This window comes from Brachyhypopomus gauderio, chromosome 2 (genome assembly GCF_052324685.1).
Source record: "Brachyhypopomus gauderio isolate BG-103 chromosome 2, BGAUD_0.2, whole genome shotgun sequence".
Lineage (NCBI taxonomy): Eukaryota > Metazoa > Chordata > Actinopteri > Gymnotiformes > Hypopomidae > Brachyhypopomus > Brachyhypopomus gauderio.
Window position 1 is genome coordinate 11,253,717 of NC_135212.1, and position 20,207 is coordinate 11,273,923.

The following is a 20,207-nucleotide window of genomic DNA, read 5'->3' on the forward strand; positions in this document are numbered from 1 at the left end:
ACTTTATTATCATGTGCCATTGGATGGAGCGCGTTTAAAATACGGTATAATAAACTTTCACTTGTCATATACAAAGTGGGAAGTCATGTAGTAATTTCTCTTTATTTCTCGTTTCTAATTTGTGCAATAATTTTAATCAAAAATTGATTAATTATTGTATTTATGCATTTGTCTGTTTATTTGTAGTAGATACAACGCTGCTTGCCTATAGCCTTTCCTGTGACTCATTTTTGATACAGCCATGCTTCACTGGCGAACCCTCGTATTAAAATTATATTATTCATATAATATTATAATATATGTGCGGGTGTTTTATGACTATCGTACCAGTCGTAAAGCCGTACGCAGGCGCAACATGCGGCCACGTCCATGTAAATACTGCACTGAAGACATTCTCACCACCTGTGGCAGGAGCGTGTGTGTATGATACACGCGTTAACATGTCCAGCTCCGCTCGGATAACATACGGTTTACTTGCACAAATGTATTTGTGCTTCACATTTTATCAGACAACGACACCTCATCATTGAAGCGATATGAAATCACACGTTAAGGGTGATTTATATTAAAGTATGCATTAGGTATGTACTGGCAAATATGTCCTGTAGTAGGCTTGTTTATGTTTATTTACACTTCTATGAGATATTGTTTAACCTAGATTTGATATAGTTTGCAAGTGAATGATAAATGCGGTAACTTGGTTTAGCAGAGTAGGCATTGCGTATCTATTTCTGCGACAGACTCCTTTAAATGAGCCATCTGCGTAGATCCTTCATGAATGAAGCCATGTGATCAACCATCATATGACGCCTGGAGTCTTAACAAGAGAGAAAGAGCATCAACAAGAAAAGAAAGAAAGCTAAAACACATGCATGTTCCTCTTCATGCATATATACCGCATGCATGCTCTGGGGTTTACGGAGGGCTCCGTGTCGACTGCGTGCACATCACCAATAACAAAGCGGAGCGTCTTCTCACACTCGGTAAGTCAAGGCGAAGTTGTGTGTGTGTGATATGTGTAAGAAACGTGTTGTTGTGCTGAGTGTGCACACACGCACCTGCTCGTCCGTGCACCTGTGTGTGTGTGTGTGTGTGTGTGTGTGGCACGAGCTCGCAGCGTCTCACACACCTGAGCGTGGACACTTGTGTGAAGGAGCGCTCAAAACAGCCTGATGCATTAAAGAAGACACTTTCTTCTGCACAGCACTTGTGTTTGCGTCTTTAACGTGTCTGTACCCTGTCTGTACCCTGTCTGTACCCTGTCTGAGGTGCCAGGCTCGGTCAGGGGGAATTCCCTGCTCTCCGGTACCGGGAGGCGGCATCTGGTCCGGTGCTGAGTCCAAATGACGGGCGTGTAGTGACAGCTAGGGGGTTGTCGAGAAATGTGTAAGTAGACAGCGAGGTGGGTAGTTTGCTAGCTCATGCACACAGCTCACAAACCTGCTGTTTCATCAGCTCGGTGCATCACGGGCTCCGTCCAGAGACCGAACCAGGTAGGTCGGGTTCGTTTATTCGCGCGGGCTACGGAACACAGCACACCGAGCCCGGCTGCCTGTTTATTCTGCGGTTGTATTTCACGAAGTGCTTGTCACATTTCTCAGGGGGGAGTAAATATGCGCGGATCGTGGATTCGTGGCGCTTCGACGTCCATCGCAATCAGCTGAAGGTTAATTGGTGCCTCCGCTTCCAGACGAACGTGCGAATATCGTTTCCTTTGGGTTTTTGAATTGCTTTTAGATCGCGTTGTTTATGCTGCTGTTGGATCCCTCTTGGTTTCGTACGGTAAGCGAACGGGCTTTTGTTTAATGTGCTGATTCATCATAACGATTGGGAAGCAGCGCGTTCATGTGACGGGCGAGCGCGGACAAAGGTGCGATGCGCGTCTGAACGCGGTTCCGTCCATTCGGCCGCTCTCGAGGAGCGTGTGGTGTGTTTTGCTGCAGACCCTCACCTGCTGCTTTGCTTTTTGTTTTGTTTGTTGTGGCAGAATGTATGAAGGACTGATTATTCTGTAATGGATTACTGGGAACCTTAAAAATGATGAAGAAAGAAAGAGAAATACCTGTTAGAATGCGTTTAGATATTTTTTAGATGGTATATTTCACTTTTTATACATTTTATTTTGCTTTCGTATGACACAAACTTGTTGTTTATAAATCAGACTAACAGCAGTCCTGTATGTAGTCTCCTTAGTCTCCTGTGCCTATGTTTACTTCTAGGAATATGATGTTAAACATCTGAGAGGGTCTGTAATAGCCTACAATGCCCCCTCTCTGGTGACCAGACCCAGCCGCAGTAGCACTGTCAGCCAAGATGGACCTGCTCTCTTTTTAGAGCCTGTGATTAAACTTTAAATGCACGAGCTTTTAAAAGGGGACACACAGTGTGTCTGACACACCTTTACGTTGTGCCCATTAAAATCTGGCCCGTGCAGCTACGTCTGCTCTGACCTATTGATGGACGACAGAAGCCTCATTCAGAGCGTCATACACGTATATACGCGGAAGGGCGGGTTGCGTCCCGGTCCTGTAGGTCCCATCTCACGTTTGTAAGGGTGCCCGTTTGTGTCAGCAGAGCCAGCTCGCATTCTATAATTTCTCTTTTTCCTGCCACAGCAGGTAACAAGAACAGATGAGAATCTTCTTTGTGCAAGCAGGGGGTGGCGTGGGCACCAAAGGGGGGTCTGTGTGTGTGTGTGTGTGTGTGTGTGTGTGTGTTGCTGCCTGCGTGTGTTGAAACACGCAGGGGTGGCTCTGTGTGTGTGCTCACGTCGGGGCACGTGAGGGGGAGTTTATTTGTGTGTATGTGTGTGTGTGTGTGTGTGTGTGTGTGTGTGTGTGTTTTGGGGGGGTAGTGATGTAGACTAGGTGAGGTTGGGGGCTGAGGAACAGTCACTGGGCACTGGCTGAGAGATTTATGGTCCATCACAATCGAGTGGCTACCATAAGACCAATCGCAGTGCACTATGGGTATAAGTGCTGCTCCTGCTCCCGGGTGAGACTGAGGCTTGTTCTCATTGGCTGAGGTGAGCTTGGGGGGTGGGGGTGGGAGGGGGTAGTTGATGAAACCGGGAGAAAGAGTTTAGCGCGAGGAGGAGACGCACTGCGTGTCTGGTGTAGCACGCTCCTAACTTGGTAATGGCACTTCGGACGCTGCAAAAGCGTTTGTTTGGTGCGGTTGGGGGTGAGGGTGGGGGTGGGGGTGTGGGTGGGGGGGGGTGGACATGCACGGAGACGGCAGAGGGGCCGGGGATCCAAGAGACGGCGGTCTGGTCTGCTGGGAGAGGCCGGAGCAAACGGCACGAAGAGGGCGAAGGAAGAGAGAGAATGGCGGGGCTCTTCGGGGTGGAGGGGGGGAGGGTGGAGGGGGGGAGGGTGGAGGCTGATGATGAAACTCACTGCAAGTGCGGAGGCTTCAAACTGTTGCCATGTCGCACACTGAGAGCTGCACTGTGTGTGTGTGTGTGTATGCGCGTGTGTGTGTGTGTGTGCTTCATCTGCAGATGTGTTAAGCTTTCCAGAGATGCCTCTTAATATTCCTCTATCATCATCATCATCATCATCACCATCTTCTTTATCTTCATTATATTGGTATTAAATAATAATAACAATTATTGTTATTGTTATTAAGTTTCCCCCTTTCCTTGCAGTGGGTTTTGCCGCCACTGTGAAGCTGTTTGCATCAGATTTCGTTTCAACCCATGACTGTTATGATCTGATGAAACCGAAAGTTTTAAATGGTTGCATCAGGGTTTTAGAGGACCACGGTGTCCTTGTGCCAACTCATTAATTACAACTACCACAATGCGTATATATTAATTAGGAATCTCACAATGTGTAGTTATTAATGAGGAATCTCACAACGTGTAGTTATTAATTAGTAATACCACAATGTGTAGTTATTAATTAGTAATATAATGTGTAGTTATTCATGAGTGTTGGAGTAAATTATTTAAAGGAAATATTAAACAGTTCTTCAAGAGATCTCCACAAACATGTTCTTGTATGTTTCCTGAGCATACGTGATTGGCAGGTTAAGTTCTTTGCGAGACTGTCTGTTTCTTCTTCTTATAGGAGATAGTTGGTCCATTCTGACAGAACTTGATACTCAGAAGGCACAGCTCAATGGATCTTCGTTGTCCCTGACAGACCCTAAACTGACAAAAATCAGCGATGTCTTTCAATACTGATGAACCTCCTCTTGCTGCTATGGGCAGGGCTCTTTGTATCATAGCAGTGAGAGTGTTTATGAGAGTCCCAGGCTAGCGTTTGTAATGTTCAGCAGAGCTGTCTCCTTCATGACCATCTCTCCTTAGATGAGAAAGACTGCTAATGACAATGGAATGAACAGAAGGACAGTTTGTGTTAATAATGGTGTTATTTAAGGAGTAGCCCAGCCCACAGGAGGAGTCTAACCCACAGGAGGAGCCCAGCCCACAGGAGTAGCCCAGCCCACAGGAGGAGCCCAGCCCACAGGAGAAGCCCAGCCCACAGGAGTAGCCCAGCCCACAGGAGTAGCCCAATCCACAGTCTCTCAAGGTTCACCATCACTCTGCTTCTTGTTTTAGTGAGGATCTCTGTCCATGTGCTGTAGATGGCCCAGTGTAAAGCACTTAAAGCCAGAGCTTTGCTGAGCCTTCTGATGTGTGAGGACTGGTTACTTATTGTTTCATTTATTTATTTTGGAAAGCAAAAAGGAATGTAGGCTACTTTTTCTGCTCGAAGTGGAGCTGTGGTCCATGTGGGCTTCGTTGCCAGGGTGTGGGCAGGAGGGTTGGCATCCTAAGCCAGGCTCGCTCCGACTCTCCCGGGCCGAGCGCGCGGAAGGCCGTGTGATTTCCCCGTAGCCGGCCGCGCTCCTCGCCGCGCATGCCGTCACGTCCCTGTGCTGCTCTCGGGAGCCGTCCTGGGAGCCCGTTATTAGGAGCAGACCTCCCGCAAACTCGCCTGCCAATTTTAGGCGAGCTTTCGCAGGAGAGACTTGCCCTAATTTCAATCATGCACTTAAATTGTGGCTCGTCTCGTGTGGAGTCTTGCAGCTGCACAAAATCAATATGGAACCAAAAAGAGAAAATCTGATCTTTTATAACAAACGTTTGAAGCAAGGCCCAAAGGTCAATACTGACTCTATCTGGATTTTCATGGAGAGAAGAAATCCAATCTCTTCTCCACCATTGTCCTTCAGTTCAAGCCTCTAACGTCTGGGTCCCTTCAGCCGGATCACGTGGGGGTGAACTCGGGTGATCACCCCGCCCAGCCCAGCATAGCGATCAAATAAATAATGGGGCGACACTCTGACACCCACCATTCTGTCGAGTCCACCTGTAATGAATGAGGGTGTTAACATTCTTCATCACCCCCTCCTCCTCCTCCTGTTGCTAATGATACATCATCGCACCCTTTCTCCATCGACTGGATCATTTACTTCCTCACTCTCCATCACTCCCGTTTCACGCTCTGAATCCCTGCTAGTTAATGGCTTCCCTGTCTCTCCAACACCTTGTGTTTACTTCCATACATAAATTGACGGCAACCCTGTGGCACCTCGGGCTTCCTCCCTCGCCACGGCAACAGAGCCTGGTTTTTAATTCGTGCTTAAATGGCGCTCGACACACACAGCTTGTTTGATAATTGACTTCACTCAGCTGAAGGGAGGGATGATTAGATCCGAATATCACTGCTGGCGCGTGCCGGCGTGCGCGCGCGCGTGTGTGTACGCGCGTTGTTTTTGGTTCTATTAGGGTCTGATGCAGCGGAAGAAAGGAGAGGCAGGCGCTACGTTTCTGCGTTAATATCAGGCGCAGATCATGCATGAAATTAAATACAGAAAGTTTCCAAAGTACTCGCTGATGATCTGTCTTAATTAGCCAGCAGAATTTCTTGGATCTCAGTTCTGAAATGATCCAGAAGTTCCTGCAGCTTAGTAGCTGACTAAGTTGCAATATTTCCCAGTTGCACAAAAGAGGGCCCAAACTGATTTCAGGATGATTGCAACTAATTGGGGTCCCAATTTGGCTTTTTTTCCTCCTGCTTCTGAAATGCCTGCCGAAATCATGTTACTTGTTTCAACATTTTCAGATCAGCAATAAGAATTTACCATAGTCACAGTTATACATCTCTGAGAAACATTCCTGGAGGTTAAAGGTGGTTTTCGATCATGTTGGTGGTCTGTGAGATTTATGTATCTTCATGCATCTCACCAGGCCACCGGAGTAACCTCCCCGTCCGTCCCACAGCTCCCACAAGGTCCTCACGCCGTTAGCGATCCTGGCAACTCATGAATGCTGACACCGTGTCCGAGGACAGCAGAGAATATCAAGTGAGTGTTTTCACGAGGGAGGCTCTCTATCTTCAGATCTGAACGTCAGAGTGAACAACGGTTCGCCATTCGCTGGGAGCGTGGGGCGAGGTTTTGAAGGCCGGACATTAATAGACTTTAAGGCTCTGGTGATCTCCCAGCAGAACCACAAACCACTCAGTAAGCAATAAGCCGGCGTGGCTGTGCCTAATAACCCCGCCTCTCTTTAACGAACCCCTAAACGAACCGTTTAATGAACCCCTTAACCCCTGGATGCCGTGACAGAAGAACACAGTCATAAATTCCTGATACAACTCTGCAAGGCTGCAGTTCTCATGATGTGTATATTTCATGTTTGTGCATGTATTTGGTCCCAGTCCTAAACACCTGGTAGATTTATGAGGGAGGGCTGTAGTTGGAAGGCTGGAAGCCGTGGTGCTGCTCGACTTGGCAACTCCCTAATTGGTGCCTCAGTCGTGGTCTTTGCTGAGGTCAGGACTTTTCTTCCCTCCTCTTTCTGAAAGCCTGGAAATGTGTCGAGGATGCATTTTTCACAAAGCTGCTTCTCTATCCCTTTCTATCTCTCCTTGAGTCTCTGTTGAAGTCTCTCTCTCTCTCTCTCTTGCCCTCTCTTCTCGACGACCTCACTCAGCGCTTTGTATTTTCCTGTGGGTATGATGTCTCTCCTCTACAGGTAATCACCTCTGATTTGTCAGCATTCTTGTTGCCGATTCATAAAAAATAAGCTTGCGCCTGCAGAAGACGCCCGCCTCAGACACACACGCTTGAGCCCCTCAGGGATGGCCTCTGCCCCACACACACTCACACACACTCTCAAACCCGTCATTGCTGGTCTCTGACACCCCCACAACACACACACACAATCACTCATACCTCAGGGCCATTGCCCCCACATTGCCCCCACTCGGTACTGCTCTTCAGAGACCTTGGACCCAGGGCTGGGAGGCCAGGGTAGCGTGGAAGCAGACCGTGGACATTAGTTTTGCTGTGGGGTAAGACATCGAGCACCATCTTCTCCCACTGGAAGTTTCAAAACTCTGTGACAAGGTGTGGGCGAAGCAGGAGCAAGTGTGTGGGCGCGACTCGCAGGAAGAGGTGAGCGATGTTCGCTGTGGGCAAATCCCTGATCAGCCATGTTAGTACAGAAAAGAAAGAATCAAAGAGCCAAAACTGGAATACAAAGAGTCAAAGGTGGGAGCACAACGAGAGAAAATCTACAAGCAACCGAGAAGAGAAAATTGTGGACACGTGATCAAAACAACGGAGAAGAGTAAACTGTAGACACGTGATCAAAACAACGGAGAAGAGTAAACTGTAGACACGTGATCAAAACAACGGAGAAGAGAAAACCGTAGACACATGATCAAAACAACAGAGAAAAGAAAACCGTAGACACGTGATCAAAACAATGGAGAAGAGTAAACTGTAGACACATGATCAAAACCATGGAGAAGAGTGAACCGTAGACATGCAATCAAAACAACGGAGAAGAGGGAACCGTAGACATGCAATCAAAACAATGGAGAAGAGTAAACCGTAGACATGCAATCAAAACAACAGAGAAAAGAAAACCGTAGACACGTGATCAAAACAATGGAGAAGAGTAAACCGTAGATACTTGATCAAAACAACGGAGAAGAGGAAACCGTAGACACGTGATCAAAGCCATGGAGAAGAGTGAACCGTAGACATGCAATCAAAACAATGGAGAAGAGTAAACCGTAGACATGCAATCAAAACAATGGAGAAGAGTAAACCGTAGACATGCAATCAAAACAACAGAGAAAAGAAAACCGTAGACACGTGATCAAAACAATGGAGAAGAGTAAACTGTAGACACGTGATCAAAACAATGGAGAAGAGTAAACTTTAGACACGTGATCAAAACAATGGAGAAGAGTAAACTGTAGACACGTGATCAAAACAATAGAGAAGAGTAAAGTGTAGACACGTGATCAAAACAATAGAGAAGAGTAAAGTGTAGACACGTGATCAAAACAATGGAGAAGAGTAAACTTTAGACACGTGATCAAAACAATGGAGAAGAGTAAACTGTAGACACGTGATCAAAACAATAGAGAAGAGTAAACTGTAGACACGTGATCAAAACAATGGAGAAGAGTAAACTGTAGACACGTGATCAAAACAACGGAGAAGAGAAAACTGTAGACACGTGATCAAAACAATAGAGAAGAGTAAACTGTAGACACGTGATCAAAACAATGGAGAAGAGTAAACTGTAGACACGTGATCAAAACAATGGAGAAGAGTAAACTGTAGACACGTGATCAACACAATGGAGAAGAGTAAACTGTAGACACGTGATCAAAACAATAGAGAAGAGTAAAGTGTAGACACGTGATCAAAACAATAGCGAAAAGTAAACTGTAGACACGTGATCAACACAATTTTCAATAACAGCAGCAGCGACGACCAACAAGGAGCATCAAACCGATCAAATACACATAATTGGTGTAAAACAGGACACATGCAAACTACACAGGCAACGCTGACCAGAAACGAGAAACACGGGACACAAGGCGGGAATACACGCGGCAACGGTCGCCAGAGCGAATCGTAACCACGCACTGAAATCGCCATGATGACAAGCGAGGGAAACCGTGACGAGCTCTTTTCTGAAAGCGAAAGGCATGTAACCAGCTGCCATTTTAGCGCTGATGTGAAACGGAGTTTAACTGAAACTCAAAGTTCCCTTTGGCCTTGCTGCTGATGGACTGTAATTATTTTATGATCATGTGTTACCTTCAGGAATCTCGCATTTATGGTTTCTAATATTAATGTTGAAGATACAGCTTTGTTTTTTTGACAGCCTTGGCAGTGGCAGTTTGGTCACTGTCCACACTCACGGCTCACCTGTCCTCGCTCACGGCTCACCTGTCCACGCTCAGGTTCACCTGTCCATGCTCTTAAATTGTATGTCTGTCTATGGTTATTTGTGCTTCTTGGCAAATGTCTAACTTGCAAAACACTAGTTAATGATATTTACTCCTGTAGTTTAGTAGTAGTCTGACTCAATGGTATCTTGTATTCTGGCCTATCCTTATTTTTTCCTAGGATGAATTCTGTGATCAGATGCAAAGCACTTTGTAAGTCGCTCTGGATAAGAGCATCTGCTAGATTCCATAAATGTAAACGTAAATGTAAATGTAAATGCTCACGGCTCACCAGTCCACGCTCACGGCTCACCTGTCCACGCTCAGACGCACCTGTGGGCTTGCCGTCTTTCGTTCACTGGCTTTTATGGCCCATTTTCCTTAGACATCCTTTATCTCTTTATTATAGCCCTGCTGTCCCAACACATCACCACTGTGAGCAGGATGTGTTCAGGTAGCAGGCTGCTGTCTGCCCAGCGAAAAACAACGACGTGTGTTACTGCGATGTTACCGAGCCTGAGAAACGTATGTCAGCTCAACACCCACAGCTGTGATTCAAGTGTACAGGCTGGCCTGCCGCCCACATGGTTCAGTCAGCAGCGGTCTGGAGGTCAGAAACTGACCAGTAATGAACATCTCAGTGTACGTGCTGGTCTGCTGTCGGTATAGTTCAGTCAGCGGTGGTCCAGTGGTTAGAGACTCACCAGTAATGACCAGCGGAGGAGGAGGCAGATGTGTCTGTGGAGGCTGTGGTGCCTGATGGTGTGGAGACTAAGTCCAGGTACACTGAAGGGACTTCGGATAAGCTGACTGTGAGAATAGAGCAATATATGGGGAGTGATACACAGAGAGAGAGCAATATATGGGGTGTGATACACAGCACAGACATGTTGCTTTCAGAAGACAGCAAAGAATACCTTTGTATTCCAGGAATAAATATATCACTGAAGAGTTTGTTTATGCACAGCAGGACACACACACACACACACACACACACGGACACACACATTCATGATTTAGGCCACTTATATGCAGAGCTGTTTCCAGAATATCTGTTTTGTTAAAGTGTTTGTGATAATGTTGGTTAAAGACACTGCAGAACTGAATTCTCTTTCACAGAATCAATTCCCTCCAAACAAAGCTCTCCTTGAATTGAATTACTCTTGTATTGATTTATTTTTGAATCAGCTGTTACCGCTGAATCATAAATGGGAACATTTCACTGTTGGGCCAGTTGTTAGTGCCCCAGAGTTGTGTAGTGTGTCTCACAGCACCCACAGGTGGTTAGACAGTTATGTAGTTTGTCTCACAGCACTCACATGGGGGTTAGACATTTATGTAGTATGTCTTACAGCTCCTACAGGGGATTATTGAATGTTTTATAGCACCCACAGGGGGTTAAATAGTTATATAGTATGTCTTATAGCACTCAATGGGATTAGATAGTTATGTAGTATTTTTACACCACCCACAGGGGATTAGGTAGTTATGTAGCATGCATCATAGCACCCACTGGGACTAGATAGTTATGTACTATGTATCAAAGCACCTACAGGGAATTAGACAGTTATATAGTATGTCTTAACGCATCCACAGAACATTTAACAGTAATGTGGTATGTCTTATAGCACACTTCAGGGGATTAGATAGTTATTGCATGTCTTATAGCTCTCATAGGGATTACAGTTATATAATATGTTTTACATTACCCATAGGACATTAGACAGTTATGTAGTATATAATATGTCTTAAAGCACCCACAGGGAATTAGACAGTTATGAAGTGTGTTTTACAACACCTACAAAGATTAGATTAGCTTTACAGCACCTTAAAGGATTAGACTGCTATGTTGTATATTTTACAGCACCCACACGGATTAGACAGTTGTGTAGCATGTCATTCAGCACTCACATACGTTTAGATAATTATGTAGCATGTCTCACCGCACCCACGGGGGGTTAGACTGTTATGTAGTGTGTCTTATAGCACTCAGAGAGGACTGATAATCACTAACTCTGCTCAGTGACTGTGAAGATATTTGAATGGTCATCGAGGTAATGGGGGTGGGGGGAACACAAAGCTTCACCTGCCATCAAGATCTACATGTGGCACTGCAGAGACATGATCCTGAGACCCTGTAATGGGTCACCCGTCCAGGCCTCCTGGGACACCTTTACCTCTGGACGGTTCTTTCTAAATGACCAGTGCAGAGTGGCATTACCCAACAGGCTCTGGTACAGGTGGAGGTGAGAGGTGGATGGTACGGGTGGAGGTGAGAGGTGGATGGTACGGGTGGAGGTGAAAGGTGGATGGTACGGGTGGAGGTGAGAGGTGGATGGTACGGGTGGAGGTGAGAGGTGGATGGTACGGGTGGAGGTGAGAGATGGATGGTACGGGTGGAGGTGAGAGGTGGATGGTACGGGTGGAGGTGAAAGGTGGATGGTACGGGTGGAGGTGAGAGGTGGATGGTACGGGTGGAGGTGAGAGGTGGATGGTACGGGTGGAGGTGAAAGGTGGATGGTACAGGTGGAGGTGAAAGGTGGATGGTACAGGTGGAGGTGAGAGGTGGATGGTACAGGTGGAGGTGAGAGATGGATGGTACGGGTGGAGGTGAGAGGTGGATGGTACGGGTGGAGGTGAGAGGTGGATGGTACGGGTGGAGGTGAGAGGTGGATGGTACAGGTGGAGGTGAGAGATGGATGGTACGGGTGGAGGTGAGAGATGGATGGTACGGGTGGAGGTGAGAGGTGGATGGTACAGGTGGAGGTGAGAGATGGATGGTACGGGTGGAGGTGAGAGGTGGATGGTACGGGTGGAGGTGAGAGATGGACGGTACGGGTGGAGGTGAGAGGTGGATGGTACGGGTGGAGGTGAGAGATGGATGGTACAGGTGGAGGTGAGAGATGGATGGTACGGGTGGAGGTGAGAGGTGGATGGTACGGGTGGAGGTGAGAGATGGATGGTACGGGTGGAGGTGAGAGATGGATGGTAAGGGTGGAGGTGAGAGATGGATGGTACGGGTGGAGGTGAGAGGTGGATGGTACGGGTGGAGGTGAGAGGTGGATGGTACGGGTGGAGGTGAGAGGTGGATGGTACGGGTGGAGGTGAGAGGTGGATGGTACGGGTGGAGGTGAGAGATGGATGGTACGGGTGGAGGTGAGAGGTGGATGGTACGGGTGGAGGTGAGAGGTGGATGGTACGGGTGGAGGTGAGAGGTGGACGGTACGGGTGGAGGTGAGAGGTGGATGGTACGGGTGGAGGTGAGAGATGGATGGTACGGGTGGAGGTGAGAGATGGACGGTACGGGTGGAGGTGAGAGGTGGATGGTACGGGTGGAGGTGAGAGATGGATGGTACGGGTGGAGGTGAGAGGTGGATGGTACGGGTGGAGGTGAGAGATGGATGGTACGGGTGGAGGTGAGAGGTGGATGGTACGGGTGGAGTCGAGAGGTGGGAGCCGAGGTTTGGGTCATCACAACGGTGCAGTTCATAGGTCAAAAGGCATCCGTACATCCCGGCTCTATTCTGAAGGCAGAAGGCCAAACAGAGGGCAGCTGGCACAGCGAGTTGCTCCTCCCTCAGATTCCCTAGCCGGACACGAGGGAGGGTGGGGGTTTAGGTGGGGGGGTGGAGGCGGGTGGGTGGAGGCACACAGTGGATGCTCAAGTGGAGCACTGCTGGAGATGGAGACCAGCTGTGCGCTGTTGGGGACGGTGTGTTTGGCAGCCAGTGGCATGAGTCCACTGAGCCAGCACCACAGCCTTTGTGTGTGTGTGTGTGTGTGTGTGTGTGTGTGTGTGTGTGTGTGTGTGTGTGTTGGCTCTGCCTGTGTGACTCCACTCTTGCTGTGACCCAGCTGTTTCAGATCCCTCCAATACAACACACACACACACACACACACACACACACACACACACACACACACACACACACACTAATTCAAGCACATCACCACACAGCTTAGCACAGTTCATCAGATAAGCTTTCTGCTAACACACACACACACACACACACACACACACACACAAAAGATACTCTGAGTTCTAAACCTCGTTGTGAAATCTGCTGGTTTTGCACATTTGTAGCTGAACTACTCCTTAAATCGCTGACCTCTTGTTTATTCAATATTAGGTCAGCATAGACCTACATGGCCATAATTCCCTAAAATAAAGAGCTAATAATTTGTCCTGCTGCACCCATGATCTCCGCCCAACTGCTTGTGCCTAATGCTCAGAGCTGCTTCACCCCTCTGTGATTAGTTTCTTATTTTGATGAGTGACACACACGGCTACTGCTCCACTCCCGCACTGTGGGAGGAGGGAGCCGCCTATAAACACTGGCCTGATGAAGGAACCTTCTGCTAGAGATTTCATATCCTTACAAAAAGCAGAAAACTTTAAATGCATTTTGCTGCTTGTAATTTGAAGTCTCTCTGGTGTGCTTGTAAAAAAAAACCTGCCTGAGACTTTAATGGATGTTAGTGTTTGTAGCAGTGTGTGCTCACACTCATATTGCTTGAATGGTTTTCTTTCTCTCCAGGTTTTTTTCTGTTCTGTTCCTGAACCGATTCAAATGACCGGCTTGCTGCTAGTAAGACGGAAGATGAGAGTGCTCTAACCCTGATAACGGAAAATCCATTTTTGTCAAATTATATGTGCATTTGAAAAGAAGTGTTAGTGAACCATGGTTGTTAGTGAACCATGATTGTTGGTGAACCACGGGTATAAGTGATCCACGAGTATAAGTGAACCACAGGTGTAAGTGTCTGTCGTGTTTTGTCTTGACAGACCGTCTTGCAGTGCAACTTGGAGCGGCTCTCGTGGCATGACTACTACAAACAAGGGACACAAAGCACTGAAGGCAAGTCTTACCCTGCCTGAGCTCCACCTGCCCTCGTAAGACACCTGTCAGCTGTCTGGCCACTTTCACTTCTGGCTTTCACTTATATGCACCACCTCTTTCTCCACCTATTTCTCATGCCCCTCTGCCCTGCCCCGCCCATCCATCACCTTGGTCACTCCCCTTGCCCCACCCCCTGTCCTCCCCCCCACCCCCAGGTGAAGCGTGAGCCAGGTGAGAATGGCACGAGCCTCACGGACGACGAGTTGGTGTCGATGTCGGTGCGCGAGCTGAACCAGCACCTGCGTGGCCTCTCCAAGGAGGAGATCCTTCAGCTGAAGCAGCGGAGACGCACGCTGAAGAACCGCGGCTACGCCGCCAGCTGCCGCGTCAAGCGGGTCACGCAGAAGGAGGAGCTGGAGAAGCAGAAGGCGGAGCTACAGCGCGAGGTGGAGAAGCTGGCCTCCGAGAACGCCAGCATGAAGGTGGAGCTGGACGTGCTGCGCTCCAAGTACGAGGCTCTCCAGAGCTTTGCCAGGACTGTGGCCCGCGGGCCCGTGGCGCCCGCCCGGGGCCCCATCACCTCCATCGTCGGGCCCCTCATCCCGGGCAAGGTGGCCGCCACCAGCGTCATTACCATCGTCAAATCCAAAACGGAGGCGCGGTCGTAAGGCCGCAGACGGGACGTTCTAAACGCTTTGGTCAGTACGTCCTTACTAAGCACAGGCTTCTGTTTTGAGCAAAAAAAATAAAATAATAATTCAATAAAAAAAGAAAAGAAAGTAAAAAGAAAAGAAAAAAGTCAGTCAGATACACTCTGTCCATCAGTGTGCTCTGCTAGGGGCCAAATATGATGGGTGTCTCTACCACGTAAGCATAGCTATAATGACTGTTCAAGTAGAAAGGATGCTCCCTACCAGGACACTTCTTGGTAGATTTACGTGTGTGGATATTTTAGTGAAGGTGGATGTTCTCTTTTGTTGTAGTTTGTTTCGTTTAATTCCCTCATGTATCTGTACAGTTGGCTTGGTTTACCACACCTGACTTAACTCACTGGATTTTGTGCTGATTACTGAGACCTTGATTAGCTGAATCAGGCGTGATGGAGAAGGAAGCATTGTGCCATCTACAGCAATCCTGCCACGTCACACAGACTTTCCACGGCTCTGTGGAGCTTCTCTCTCTGACGATCCACACCCCTGTGTCCCCCAGGTATGCCGTGATGGAATGGGCAATTAATGTTGTGTTTCACTTTTCATATTCTTGTGCTTGATGTCATCCACTGACCAATTTGTGAAAGGGATCAAAAAAACTAGAAGAGCTGTCACGGTTTGATATAGCATGGTGAGAACATGGTGAAAACATGATGGAAACGGTCACCAAAGCTTCTTCAGGCTTCCTTAAAACAAGTTGGGGATGTGGAGGATTGTGGGTGGGAGGATTGTGGGTGGGACCTTAATGATTTTCAAGCATCTTTTGATTTATTCTGCTCTGAAATACGAAATCATCTCTTCAGACAGATAATGAGCCGGTGATAAAGTTTCAAAATATAATCAGAATATAACCTTAATCAGAATGTTATTTGGATTGTTAATTGGAATATAACGTCCCTTTGTTAGGAAACTGTTATGACTGTGACACTGTGTCATCATTGGAAATTAACTGAATCCCAGCATGGATGCTATTTTAGAATTAGAATCAGGATTCTGGAATTTGATATGCAACTTTTCCAGCATTCTTTAGGCTTCTTGGTTGGCTGATTGGAAGAGAATACACACGCAAACCTGAATATATACACGTAAACCTGAACATACACATGTAAACCTGAACATACACATAAACCTGAACATACACACATAAACCTGAACATATACATGTAAACCTGAACATATACATGTAAACCTGAACATATACACATAAACCTGAACATACACACGTAAACCTGAACATATACATGTAAACCTGAACATATACACATAAACCTGAACATACACACGTAAACCTGAACATACACATGTAAACCTGAACATACACATAAACCTGAACATACACACATAAACCTGAACATATACATGTAAACCTGAACATATACATGTAAACCTGAACATATACACATAAACCTGAACATACACACGTAAACCTGAACATATACATGTAAACCTGAACACTGTTGCACTTTCAGTTTCACATTTGTGCAGTCATGCTAATGGCAGTAATAGAGCCTTGGTAAATCCAGTGTGTGGGGGAATCAGTACTGGCTCAGTAGTAAGTGTTTCAGGGTGTTACAAGTTGACATCCTGGTCATTTCATCTGTTTTCCTTGGAACAGTCAAGGAACAACTGTTGTTTTTGTTTTGTTTCCTGTTTCGTTCAATTCCATTTGTGGAATGATGTTTACAAGTTATATTCTAAAGAATATGACAAGGAGAGGCAATAAATAATTAGTCTATATTTATGCATGGGAACGGTGAAGTCCAGTAGTTGTGTGCAGGGGTGATGTTCGCCTTTGTAGACACAAATTATGTTTGTCACGAGGGAGACTCCATAAAATAGAACAAACTGTTTTCCATGTTTTCTGACCTACAGGAGTGGAACTAGTGTTATACGTGGCTTTTTAAAAATATTTTGAGATAAATATTCGTAAAGTGTGTTGGCAAATGTAAACTACTGAGCATTTTAGTTTAGTTTTGCCGTTCTAGAGCTGCAGGCATTTTATGTTTTTGTTTGTTTGTTTGTTTGTTTGTTTGTTTGTGTGTATGTGTGTGAATGAGTTAATCACAGTTATTCAAACACAAGTCCACACAAGCTTTACCACTGAATTATAACTAAGTGTTCTTTGATGTCTTTGTCTGACTAAAGTTTAGTTGTATTTTTCTTCCTCTTTTTGGTAAGAAAACCTTTTGTTATTCATAAGTAGAAAAATGTAAAAAAAAAGAAAAAGAAAAAAGAAAAACTTGAACTTGTTTGATATCAATTTTGCAATTGTACCAAAAGTGGCTTATTATTGAAGTGTGCTAGCTTTTCTAGTGACTAGGCGTGTAGCGTGGAGTGGAGAGTGGCGTGTTGTTGAAGTTACCAGGTGGCAGTGTCGTTCACTGTATTGTGTCCTGCTGTACTGTAAAAAAAAAAACAAACAAAAAAAAGATTTAGATGAGTCTCCGGTATAAGGCAGTGTACAGAAGGGAGTCACCATCCAGATTGGTTCCTTTTCATGTATTTTTTTAATATGATTTTTGGTTCACAATGCAAAATTGAATTCTTCCTCCCCGGGTCGTGCTTTATATTAAGTGTCATAACTGTGGCATGGCTAAGTCATCATTTTTGGCTAATGCAGCAAACCTGATCCAAAAATCAGAGTTGTATAATCCAGGTTCAGAAAGTAAAAGTTCTCACCAGGATTTAGCTCAAGCTTGCTAGATTTTCTAATTAGTGCAACCCAGGTAAAATTAGTGGAATCAGCACAATCCAGGAAGCCTGAGCAAAATCCTGGTGAGGACTTTTACTTTCTGAACCTGGATTATACACCTCTGCCAAAAATAATAAATCCTGTTAAAGCTTGGAACTGATTGGATGATTAGTTTTTAAAACATCCTCCATTGGCCAGACAATGGTTAATCTGCTAATAATACCATTCCCATTTTAATTTAGGTTTAAAATTCTGCCTAGTCAGAAGGCCTTCATCTTACCAAACAGTCTGATACACCAGTCTAAAATAGCCTTGTATTTAAACAAATCATAATTGCCCATATACAACACTCTATCTTCATAACTTACTTGCCTTTATACATGAATATTGCATGTTATGTTTTGCACAAGGCAAAACATAATTTAAATGTAGTGAAATACACATTATGTTTGTTAGATTTAATATATATAAAAATAAATCTGAATCAGACATGTCATTTTTTTTTCCACTACCCGGTTATATTGCACTCGTGCCCTGTGAGACACACATGGGATCGGGGCTCATAGATGACATGTAGCACTACAGATGCCGTACGGGACCTTCTTAGGCATATGAAAAGCTCATTTTAACATGACCAGGTTACCTTCATGAGTGAAGTAAGTGGACTTGCACTGTTGAGAGGGGTGTGTTGTTTCTGGTATGATCTTGCCTGCTTTCTGCTCAGGGCAAAAGGTGTAATGCACTGGAAGCGGTTCGTTATAGGCCTGGTGGGGAGGGTCAGAACTGGTGAGGGTCTCAGTGAAGGAGATGATTGCTAGTGGAGGTTCTGGGGATACGTTCAGAAGTGTTTTGTAAAAGCATATTGTATAATGAAGAGTTAGTATTGGAAATGTTGTGGTCCTCCCAAAAGCTTCTTTGTATTTTGCATTTATCACCTTAAAAGGAGTCCTGAATCCTGAAAGGTTTGTCAGTCATTAAGAGTTAGAAGCTAGTAATAATCAGTTAACATAAAGCTAGTGGTGATCAGTTAACGTAAAGCTAGTGGTGATCAGTTAACGTAAAGCTAGTGGAGATCTGTTAACATAAAGCTAGTGGTGATCAGTCAGCTTAAAGATAGTAGTGATCAGTTAACGTAAAGATCAGTTCATGTAAAGCTAATGGTGATAAGTTAAAACTAGTGGTGATCGGTTAATGTAAAGCTAATGGTGATCAGTTAACGTAAAGCCAATGGTGATTGTTTAATGCAAAGCTAGCTAGGCTCTATTGGCTTGCACATTTTATAAACCAAACCATTTGGGTGATTTTTTTCTTTAAACAATCCAGTTCCTGCACAGCACTGGACTGTGATTTGACAGCGACTGCATGGGATGGCATTGACACGGACATGAGCGGGACGGTGTTCGCTGCGGATGTCTTCTCTGTAACCAGTGCTTCATAACATGGCAACTGTATAAATGATGAAACTTCTGAGCCAGATGATTTATTGTCATTTGGTGTGCTGCACAGGCTTGGCTTAAGAATACATGTTGCTACAGGGAGATGCTACTGGTTGGGTCAGGAGAGGCAGCGGGGGGGGGTGGGTTTTAGGACATGGCGGTCAATAAGTTCATCCAGGTGATCGTCCATTGGTGTATCAGTTGTATGGCATTGCGTCCACATCCCTGCAGGTGCCTCAGTTTTCACTTTACATCCCCACATTGAAAGATCTCTGCACCCAGCCCTCCTTGGGCCTGCTGAATACGAGTTCCCTGTCAAACATCTCATTTTGTCCCCGCATGGACAAAAGAGATCGACCCCTTTGACTCTGAGCGGCTTCGGACGACAGCGTCTCCGACTGGTTCCTCCAGTGGTGTTATTGTGCCAGGGACAGCAGGTGAGGAGAGACTCACACTGAGGTGGATACTGAAAAATTACACGGGAGAATCGGGCACGTTGCATCATTGTCCTTTGCATAACAGCATTAGAAAAAAAAAACACATATTTGTAGCAAAAAGAAAAAATGACTAAAAAATCCAGACTCGTCTTACCAAACAGGCAAGAAAAAATAACGTTCTCTTTTTGTCCCTCCTTCTTCCCCTGATTTCACGTATCCTAGGGAGTCTTGGATCCTTTACCTTGTCTTTCAGGAGCGATCTGACTGGATGATTGATAACTTGGTCAGTACTTATGTGACAGTATGTAATAGCTTCAGGCTAAGTAGGTTTTGTTCATCATGTTCTCTGTTTGGTGAGCAGGTAACCACAGGTTTCTCTATGGCTCAGAACAGCTTTGTCTGTAAAGTGTTAAATCAGAAAATAAAGCTATGAAATGTGAGGTGGTGATTGGTGAACACATTTATAAAATGTGTTTTGGTTACTTTTATCTATGGGTTGTAATAATATATATATTTCAGTACTTTGTATGAAATACAGTAACAAAATGGGTGAATTGTAACTATTTATTAATTAAATTATTGTACTTTTTTGCAATCTGTAGATACACAAGTGATATGATGTATTCCCATATAAGACCTGTGGATTTTAACCATGCAAATAGTCATTCTCTGACGTGGCTAAGTTATTGGTGTACTGTTGTATATACTGTATGTTTGGTGATAAACAGCTTCCTTTATTTTATATATGATCAATAAAAACATGTTTTGAGAGATGCCCCATAGCTTCTTGTGTTTGGTGACCCAGACATGTTGGTTGTTTTTTTTTTTTGGTTGTTGTTGTTTCTGGTCGTGTACCGTGGCGCCGTCATTGACCCAGTT

At 45.5% G+C, this 20,207-nt stretch overlaps 1 protein-coding gene across 5 annotated transcripts; it reads left to right on the forward strand.

Moving 5' to 3' along the window:
- The first annotated feature begins 830 nt into the window (after nt 1-830).
- Nucleotides 831-20,108, forward strand: mafga (v-maf avian musculoaponeurotic fibrosarcoma oncogene homolog Ga). Of its 5 annotated transcripts, XM_076987022.1 has the most exons (4): nt 1,144-1,386; nt 6,236-6,318; nt 13,999-14,071; nt 14,269-20,108. In XM_076987022.1, exons 2-4 carry the CDS (start codon nt 6,281-6,283, stop codon nt 14,719-14,721), a joined length of 564 nt encoding a protein of 187 aa, XP_076843137.1. In that variant the 5' UTR covers nt 1,144-1,386; nt 6,236-6,280; the 3' UTR covers nt 14,722-20,108. The 5 variants fall into 5 exon arrangements, with proteins under 5 accessions (XP_076843152.1, XP_076843137.1, XP_076843168.1 ...); XM_076987037.1 differs by lacking the exons at nt 1,144-1,386; nt 6,236-6,318 and adding an exon at nt 831-983; XM_076987053.1 differs by lacking the exon at nt 6,236-6,318.
- Nucleotides 20,109-20,207: the final 99 nt, after the last annotated feature.

What these genes read in the sequence shown, in the direction of transcription:
- mafga (XM_076987022.1), top strand. Translation starts at nt 6,281, where the DNA reads ATGCTGACACCGTGTCCGAGGACAGCAGAGAATATCAA. An exon ending in AGGACAGCAGAGAATATCAA is followed by an intron (nt 6,319 to 13,998) that starts GTGAGTGTTTTC and finishes TTGTCTTGACAG; the next exon opens with ACCGTCTTGCAGTGCAACTT. An exon ending in AGGGACACAAAGCACTGAAG is followed by an intron (nt 14,072 to 14,268) that starts GCAAGTCTTACC and finishes CCCCACCCCCAG; the next exon opens with GTGAAGCGTGAGCCAGGTGA.